Raw genomic sequence first — 9,927 nt, 5'->3', positions numbered from 1 at the left:
AACGGCAGTTGAGAAAGCTAGTCCCGGTGTTGTTAGGTTTTGGAAACGTTCGACGATGGTTCACGTCAGGATCCCGGCGTTTCTGCTCGGAGCAATTGTAACAGTTTGGTTCATCAACGAGCAAGTTTTAGGGCTGGAGAATGGATTGGCACGCCGACCACCGATGGGATGGATGAGCTGGGAACGTTTCCGGTGCATTACGGACTGCAAGAAGTACCCGGACGAGTGCATCAGTGAGAAGTTGTTCAAAAGGATGGCCGATCTGATGGTGTCGGAAGGATACCGTGATGCTGGCTACGAGTATGTCAACATCGACGACTGCTGGATGGCCGATGAACGCGACAAGGATGGCGTTCTGCAACCGAACAAGGAGAGATTTCCAAACGGAATCAAACACCTAGCGGATTATGTGAGAAAAATAAGCCACTCGTTCACGCTCGTATCATTAAAACGATGATCATTCCCTTCCGTGTAGATCCACGAGCGAGGCCTTAAGTTTGGAATCTATCAAGACATTGGCACGAAAACGTGTGCCGGCTATCCGGGCATGATGGACTATTTCAAGCTGGACGCACAAACGTTTGCCGACTGGCACGTGGACTTTATCAAAATCGATGGCTGTTACGCGGACGTTGAGCTGATGGTGGATGGTAAGACTGTGGTGTTATCGATCCTTTCCGTTACTATCACTGAAAGAAACGTTTCCATTTTTCCGTTGAAAGATTACATTAAGTTTGGTGAATATATGAATCGGACTGGGCGACCGATACTGTACTCTTGCTCGTGGCCGGCTTACCAGGAGTACGATGGCATCATCGTGAGTGAAGGTGCGATTTAAGAGGCATGGGTGGTTGGTTCAAACTTTCTTTTTTTCCAACAGCCCGATTATGAGCAGCTAAAGAAGACCTGTAACATGTGGCGTAACTGGGGCGATATCGAGGACTCGCATGAGTCGGTGGTCGAGATAACGAAATACTTTGCTGACAATCAGGATAGAATCGTACCACACCATGGACCGGGTCACTGGAATGATCCCGACACGGTAGGTTTATCTGTTCTCGCTACTTACTTGACTCATTCAAAATACTTGATCAACATTCAAATGGTGGCGTGGTGGCGTCGTTCCCCTGCCAGTTGGTTCTAGGAAACTACGGACTAAGCTACGACCAGAGTAAATCCCAGCTGGCCGTTTGGACGATTCTAGCAGCACCCGTGCTTATCTCCAACGATCTGGCGAAGGTCACGCCGGAGATCAAGGAGCTCCTGCTTAACCGGGCCATCATAAAGGTGAACCAGGACCCACTCGGCATTCAGGGGAGACTTGTGAAGACGTTCAACAAAATGGAGGTAATGCAGGCATAGGCATGACCGTTGCATAATCATGGGGAAGCTTCGAAAGAGAAAACGCGCTACAAGTCATATCTTTGTCTTTTGAAACGCTTAGATCTGGAAACGGCCAGTACTGCCAAGGGTGGGCCACGAGTTGACGCAAGCCGTTGCCTTTGTTAGCCGCCGTGCAGATGGGGCCCCGTACTCGGTGACGGTGCACCTTCAGGAGGACGTCGGGCTCAGCAACAACACCATCATCAAGGGCTACAAAGTTTACGTAAGTTTATGGAAAACAGATACACCCATCGCTGCATTGTGTGTGAACAAGGATGTAAATGTGCGTTCCGTCTTTCGTCTGATCCCACTTCTGCAGGATCTCTTCAACCCGGACGCCAAACCGATGCTGCTGAGGGCCAACGCAAACTTTGAAACACGCGTCAACCCGTCCGGGGCCAACTTCTTCCGCTTCGTGCCTCAGTATGGAACGGATTTTATCCGCTTCTAATCGGTTATCATTAAATTAGGTATTATTTAGGACGTAGGCTACCATCATAGGTCATGACGGCGATGCGGTCGTATTTTGCAACGTTGTTTGTATTATGAAAACACGCCGATTCGCACCATAAGAGTTGTTTTTGCCCCATACAGTGGCCTGCGCAAACACAAATAAACACCCCTGTGGATATCCCGTTTTTTTTATGCTTCCACCGTGCATGCAGCGGCTTCCCACCTCGCCAACAACGTGGCGGCCAAGGTCAGGGTGGAGAACTCGTCTTGCTTGTCCGTTCCCGTTTCGATAGTGTCATGGTCTTTTACTTCTGGTCTTTTGCTTACTGTCTTTTGCTTCTCGTCTTTTGCTCAAGGTCTTTTGCTTCAAGTGAGGTTACATATGATCTCTTGCTTCGAGTGTCGACTGCTTACTCACACATTTTTTGCACCCTCGCTTCGTCGGCGAGGGTGGATCGGGACGTACCCTACTGACCATAAGGAAACGGTCTGCGTAAATTAAGCCATTAAACCATTCCTCACCGCCGACCGCTTTACAACTTTCATACAAAACCCATCTGGTTTCGGATGTGGAACGTTTCATTCGCACGTTGCATTCGGCGTTGCAGTGTGTGCTAAATTGAAGCCAATTACACCTCGTCCACACGGCTAACGGTTCGGCACAAGGAAAGTGCAACCCTCCGATGCCGTCATGAAAGGAAAGACGGTGAAAATAAACAATTATCAATCCGTACAACCAATCCGGAACAACGCACGTGGTGGGATCGAACAGCGAGCAGTTATCGCATGTTGCCACATGTATTTGCAACTTTCCTAACACAATCAAATGGCAAGATGTACTGGAACAAATGTTTGCTGACATCCGTAAACGGTGAATCAACATAATTTAATTTTCATAATTTTACTTCGTTTTAATTAAGCTTATAAAAATAACAAAATTAAAACCCCCTTTTTGCAAGGAAAAAACAATCGGAAAATCTTTCTCAAAATTATAAAAAATGTATTCGTTACTTTACTGGAACTTTCTTTCCACGAACTTTACTTCTTTCTTTCCACGAACCTTGATCTCATTTAAAAATTGGAATTAGCCCCCAGCGGTGCTGTGCATCGGAATCGGAAGCCACCGAAATTGTTCAGCCGGAAGTGTGCTGCTGGGTTATGGCCGATAAGTATGTATTTGGGATTCGACAAACAAACGCGTGTTCGGTTCAAGTGGTTGCTTAGCCCAGTCGAGTTGTTGGATGATTATACCGAGGTAACAGTGGGAAACTTGAGTTATAAATAAATTTCCCTGCATTCGGGTGAACGTTTTGAGTATGAAGTCATGAAGTTAACCACGAGCCACGCTTTGTTGATCGTATGTTTGTTGTTCGCGTAAATCGATCGAACACGTTGACAATAATAAAAAAAATTCAAGAGAATAAACGATGTATGTGTAAACCGATCCCCACATCCATTGTGAAAATCAAAATCCGTCACAAGAGACCACCTTGACGATCACTGTGGTGTTAAATATCGGTTGTTATGCAACTTTACCAGCGTTGTCCATGGGGTTGAGTTTCGGTAAACTTGGTGAGCATAAAAAAATAGCCTCGGGCGGGATGGCATCAGCCCCTTGCCAGGCTGTAATGCTCTATCAATACGATCCACATCGGTAAACAGTGGTCTGCGAAAGCCCATTTCCCCCCCCCCCGCGGGCACCAAAACCCATTAGCTGTACGTTTGCTTTAGTTTGCCTCGTCAAATGCCATCGCACTTACGAAAAGTTTTTTAATGTAGCGTTTTTTTTACTCGGTACGTACTTGTTGAAGTTTTTCCGCTTCTTTCGAGAGGAAGAGATTTAGGAATAGATTTCTTCAGTCGATCCCGATACGTGATAAGCTTGCAAACTATGCAGCTGATATTTTTCTTAGCTTGATAAGCTCAAACTAACGATGAAATGGCCATGCTCACGCGCGGTACCATTTTTATTGTTTTCTGTGTCTGTGTTTTTACTTTATATGTACGGCTGACGGTGTGCGCTTTCGCTGTTTCTTGCATCTCGAAATGCCCACTTCCGATGACACATTCCGCTTTTCTTTATGTGTTCAACTGCCGATGGTCCAAAGTCCATCCCGCGAGGGCACTGCGATGCATTCAACAAACTGATTCCTCTTAGCGGTTGGGAACAGTAAACATACCATGTCATGACGATCATTGTATAATTTTAGTTTTGCATTTGTTAATTTCACTTCTGTGAATTATGTTACACAGCAGCACAGACTTTAACAAATGTAACAGTGAAAACCATTAGAACCTTTAGTTGCAATGCAGCATTTTTAAATGAGCAGCATCTAGGGTAAGTGCACCCATAGTGGAGCTAGTACCAATAGTGGTTGTAGTGGAATAAAATCCTAGCTCTACGCCGATATATATACAATGGAGTTATTTGTTCTTCTATGAAATGTTCTTTGATCTTCTGCGGAGTGTTCAAAAGATGAATCATCCCATTCCGTAATATAGAAGCTCCAAAATTCATATTTTCAAAACAGGTTGTCCCAACATGCTGCATTCCTTAAGAATATATAACGAATATCATGATTTCCTTAAGGCTATAAATTACTGCAAAATCATTAAAACTATACGATTTCGCTACTGACATACCCCAATATATTTGATTTATACGAACTTAGTGCATTTTAGCATAATTTCATTATATTTTCATAGTTTTTACTATAGTGCCACTATAGGTACAAAAAACCCAAGTTGTTCCTATAGTAGCCATAGAGTTTTTCACAAGTATATTTTAGTTTTATTCCTGTTTTGGCCAACATAATCAGGTAAATTTAATGATTTTATTCTGTTTCTACAAAATAAACAAAGCGGAACTGGAGAGAAGGCTCAGCAGAAGAAGCAGAGGAAAGAAAAAAGAAAGCGGGCGAAGGATACGCTATAAAGCATATACTATAGTTTCAGCTGTAATATTCAGAGCATTTTTTATGAATTAAAATTGGACATATTTCGGTAAAACAACACAGTCTTTTCAATGACAACGCATATGTCAAGGAGTATTTTACCGTTCTGTTTGAAATATGCTTCAAAACTAAGTAATAGTCAAAATATATTCAAGTTTTTCGTACTACCACCACTATAGGAACACGATACCACAACTATAGGAACCATACCGCCATAATAGGAGCAACCGACTAGGAAGAAAAATACGCTTTTTTTCGTGTATTTTGTATGGTTTACGGTGAAAATAGATGTTTTTCAGAAGAAAAGTCATGTTTCGATCATAATTGATTCAAATATGTAGAATATTGTGTTCTTAACACTCATAAATTACACTTATTTGGTATTTATATTACTAAGTGCACCACTATTGGTACAGTTACCCTACAGATCAAATTTAGATGAAACATTTTTTTACGGTTTTTTTTAACTTTTTATATCAACTACATGAAATTCTTAACCCAAATCGATCTATGAAAATGTTAACTCTACTAATTCAAATTAACTCAAAGGTTAGATTGCATTAGAACATACTAAAAACTTTGAGTTTTCGAATCATTCGATGATTTTTTTTTCTTTTCTGGCCCTTTTCGTCCCAAACCTGTGCCATAATTTGTAGACTCCCGGACCATGCCGTGCTGTAACAGTTCCTGGACATTGAAATCGTCTCTAAAAACGGGTTTACCCATAGCCAAAGCGTGAACAACCAAAGAACAAACATTGTCGTAAAACGTGGTTTGTAGTCATTCGTTGGTTTTGCCTGTTGAGAGACTCCTTTTTTTTTGTTTCATCATCTTTTTCCAAGGTTATTGGGAATAACTAAGGAAAGGAAAGACGGCAAAAATGTTGCCTCGTGTCGACTTGAAGGAGAGCGATGGCAAAGGTTTATTAGACAAAATCAAACATCAAAATTCAACATCATTGGGGGAACATTCGTCGCGTCAAACACATTAACGCGCGGGTACGATAAATAGTCGAAACGTGGCACAATCGATACGGAACCGGGATCTTCACGATCGCAACCGCGCAACGACGCAATGGAAACGAAACCTGTTCCCTGTGGCCGGCCTTCTTCGACGACGTTACGATGATCGCGATCTGCTTTCTTCGCGAACACACCCCGCTGCCATAGCGGCGTGCGTTATGTTATCACGTTGCGATGATTCATGGATTGGTGGCGTGGCCAGAACCGACGGCGAACGACGGCACCCGCAGGGCTCATCTTTTTCCACTGAAATGTGTGAAAAATGGTGCCATACAGCCGTTGGCAAGATGAACAAGTTTACAGACCCTCTGCTGCGTGTGCGGTTTTGATTTCTTTCAGTTTGGCGTGCAGTACGATTGAATGAAAGAATACGCTAGCCGTGTGTTTGTTTTCAGTTCACCATACATTTTGTCTTTCGATTTTATTAGGTAAAAATACAAATTAGAAAAAAAAGCAAATGAATAATACTAACATTAACAAAAGAACATCGGGGAACAAGGACATACATGCAGAAGGGGAGGATAAAAAACAGGGAAAAAGAGCAAAACCGAATGGTTTCCATTCGGATCAACAGAGATAAGCTGTCCAATGTCCCGGTACCCGGGCGCAACGGGTAATCATCATGGATATTCTCCTAACATGCTAACTAACCACTACTGTTCTACTGGTAAACGATCTACCAAACTGTGAGGTACAGTGTAAAAAAAAGCAAAGCCACGTGGACGCCTTCCGTCCTGTTGTCAACCGCCCGTGGCAGCGTGCCACGCTCTTGGAGCGTGCGGCACCATCGATGAAGGAAGTGATAGGTTATAAAAGGGGAGGGGGGATGTGGTAGTCGTTGTCGTCCGTTGGCGCAGGGCACCTCAGGAGGAGGGTTGCTCTGGTGGAACCCGCTCGTACGTTCGCCGGTGCATCGAGTCGACCGATTTCAGGTAGTACGTGCCGGGGAAGAGTACCTCTACCGAGCCGGTCGGTTCGTACGGTGCCGCGTGGTTGTTCTTCTCCCGGACCGCCATCATTTCGGTGAATTCGGCCGGTGCGACCTTGGTGCGGCGTTCGAGCAGCGGCTGGACGTAGTTGAGATGTTGCTTGAACTCGGCCAGCTGCTCACGGTCGGTGGTGATGCTGATCGAGTACATCGACGAGGCAAGCCCGGAACCGTACGAGAACACACCGACTCGCTTGCCGAGAAGTTCGTCCACGTCGGAACCGATCAGCAGCGACACGAGGCAGCTGTACACCGAGGGTGTGTACATGTTGCCGATCTGACTCGCCAGATGAAGCGAGCGTTTCGTTTTCGCCTCAAAAACTGCTGCGTACTGCGTCATGAAGGCTTTCTCCACGTCCCGATCGAAGTAGGTGTCCTCCAGGCGGACGTTGGCGAACTGTTCGGCCTGCCCGGGGAACAGTTTGGCGCGCTGTTCGGGGGGCGTGAGGACGAAATCGTTCAAGCCAACTCGAGCGAGTGATTTCTGTACCAGCTTGCCGTAGGGGCTGTGGAAAATGAACGCGCCGAACGTGTCGAGCGTGACGGGAGCGACGACGTCCGGGTGACGCTGGGCAAACTTCTTGCCGTACAGCTGGTAGCACGCGTCGAGGGCACTTAGGTAGCACTGGATCGAGAGCTTCCCGTCGACGACGGGATACTCCGAGCTGAGGTCTGGTTTGTAGAAGTCATACGCGTGCTTCATGTACGACGCCCGCAGTCCCCGATCGAAGCAGAGTGGTGCGTTGGGTCCGATCAGCATGGCCACAGCACCGGCTCCTCCGGTCGGTCGGGCCGTCCCTTGTGCGTACACGGCAATATCGCCACATACGACCAACGCGAGCCGGCCATCCCAGCTCGACGACTCGATCCAGTTGATCGCGTTCAGCAGCGCGGCAGTTCCACCGTAGCACGCGTTCGTCGTGTCGATTCCCTCCAGGTCGGTGACGCCGGCCGGTTCGAACAGTTGCATCAGCACCGACTTAACACTCTTCGATTTGTCCACGATCGTCTCGGTGCCGACCTCGAGGCGACCGATCTGATGGAGCGGGACCGCCTGGCGATCGAGCAGGTTCCGCACGGCCGTAAGGCACAGCGAGTTGATGTCCTCCCGGTCGGAGCAGAAGCCCATCCGCTGCTGGCCCAGCCCGACTGTGTACTTGCCCGCCGACACACCGTCGAACGCCTCCAGTTCCGTCTGTTCGACAAATTGCGACGGAAACACGATCTCCATCCCCCTGATTCCAACCCGTTCGGGCCAGTGGCCTGCTGCGTTGCTGCTGCTCATCTTTCTGGCACGGTGGCACACACTGAACTGGCGCAGGAAACTTTCTCCACGCTGACTATCCCCCTCGGGCGGACAGCTTAACTTTCTTTTTTTGCTGCTTCGCTCGGACGGCGATCACACCAAAATCGACGCTTTCTTGCGTTTCGATCGCGTTTCTGTTTTCTCTTCGTTGCGCCGTTCGTCTTCGGCGGGGAAGATTGCTCCTGTGCGCGTTTTCTTTCCAGCTGGCGTACGGAAAACTCGCGAGGAAGCCCCGTTAGCTGCGTACCGGGCCGTTTAGTAGGTCACTGTCGGAAACCGGATTCCACTGTGGGCAACGAAGACACGCCGTTGTGGTCCGAATTACGGTCATACACTTACGCACACACACTCGCTTACTAAAACGCACTCGCAGAGGTCTTCCGTTTGGCTATCGGTATTCGGTTGGCCTTTCCTGATATCGGTCTTCAGCCACGTTACATAACACACGTGTTCAAACGATGACTTCGAGATTCGATTGATAATATCTACGCGACCGTGTCCGGTTAGCGGCCGTGTCGTGAAGGTTGACGAAGGCTTTTCCTCTCGATGTGTCTCCGGAAGCGAGCGAGGATGGCTTCGAGGTTACGGAATCGTGCGTTATGTCACCCGGATTATCGGTATCTCCGTAGGACCGGACTCGGATCCACGCACTGCGAACAAGCCAGTTTTCAGTGGGCAGCAAAAGAAGCTCCAAGTGTCGGTGGGCGACAATGTCCAGATGCTCTTCCAGTAGGCGGCTTAGTGAAGACGATTCCGTCCGGATGCGGCAAACTCCGTCGCAAGACTGATCGCCTGCGGTGTCGGTGGCGTGATGTTAACCGCGTGTCTCGCGAAGATGTTATGAGAAAAGAAGCTTTCCACCACACACACGTGTATTTGGTCGCGGCCGCGAAGATGATCGGTTCGCGGAAAAAGTTATTACGCCACCTCACAGCGGAATTACATGCAGTTACTGTACTCTGATGTGCATAATTAGAATTTGACCAGATTTTCGACGGTTTTCAATTGGTTTGTCACAATTAGTACGAACGAGTTGCAGGCCGGCTGTAACTTGTTACACAAACTATATTTTTTCACTTCTTTTACTTAATGATAACATAAGAAACAAAGTCTTTAACATTGGGATCCCCTGGCCACGTGTAAATTAAACCAACTCATTCATTAGGAGCCTGGTTCTACCACCATTATTGATTTAATTTTACTTCAATTTCTGTACTTTTGTATAATGCAAATCATGCCGGCCAATTGGACTATGTACTCATGTTTTCCATGTTTGTTTACATTTGATGAACATCTGTTTGACAGTCTATGATTTGACATTTTGACGGTCATCGAAACGGTAATTAAAAGTTATCGAACCGGTATTATACCAGTAGTTGAATATTCAAAGAGACAGTTGATCGACATGTGATTTTCCCAACATCTAAATGTGGTTCGAAAATAATAGGCGTAATACACTTAAATGCAGTGGTAATTTCTATTGATTGTATATTGCTTCTAATTCTGAATGCTTTACCGGCCATCGTTTGAATGGGATTCGCAGTAATAACGCCTATTAACTATCTTTCATACATTGTATTTCTTTCTTTTTGAAAAAATCGATGTTTTTGAACAGCTACAATGGCTCTTGTTGAATTTTAACCAGTGTATGGTTTTGTAAAGCTTTCAATTACAATTACAATTACACCTGTTTCAAGCTAAAAAAATTGTGATAAAATTTGAGATTTTGGGGTTGCGAAAGTGAAAGTGAATATGAGGAGATGAAACTACACTAACAATAGTGAGTAGTTAAGAAAAAAAACTTATTATCGTAAAAAACAA

At 46.0% G+C, this 9,927-nt stretch overlaps 2 protein-coding genes across 2 annotated transcripts; one reads left to right on the top strand and one right to left on the bottom strand.

The window, feature by feature from the left end:
* Positions 1-55: 55 nt before the first annotated feature.
* Positions 56-1,834, top strand: LOC131294679 (alpha-N-acetylgalactosaminidase). Its single transcript, XM_058322723.1, has 7 exons — positions 56-409; positions 476-650; positions 723-817; positions 881-1,042; positions 1,135-1,347; positions 1,445-1,606; positions 1,703-1,834. The coding sequence occupies exons 1-7, from the start codon at positions 56-58 to the stop codon at positions 1,832-1,834; spliced, it is 1,293 nt and encodes a 430-aa protein (XP_058178706.1).
* Positions 1,835-6,418: 4,584 nt separating this feature from the next.
* Positions 6,419-9,053, bottom strand: LOC131281133 (hydroxymethylglutaryl-CoA synthase 1). The gene has a single exon (XM_058310387.1). It carries the CDS (start codon positions 8,083-8,085, stop codon positions 6,676-6,678), a length of 1,410 nt encoding a protein of 469 aa, XP_058166370.1. The 5' UTR covers positions 8,086-9,053; the 3' UTR covers positions 6,419-6,675.
* Positions 9,054-9,927: the final 874 nt, after the last annotated feature.

Source organism: Anopheles ziemanni, chromosome 2 (genome assembly GCF_943734765.1).
Source record: "Anopheles ziemanni chromosome 2, idAnoZiCoDA_A2_x.2, whole genome shotgun sequence".
Taxonomy (NCBI): Eukaryota; Metazoa; Arthropoda; class Insecta; order Diptera; family Culicidae; genus Anopheles; species Anopheles ziemanni.
Note: the sequence above shows the minus strand (reverse complement) of the source record. Positions and strands in the feature narration are given on the sequence as shown.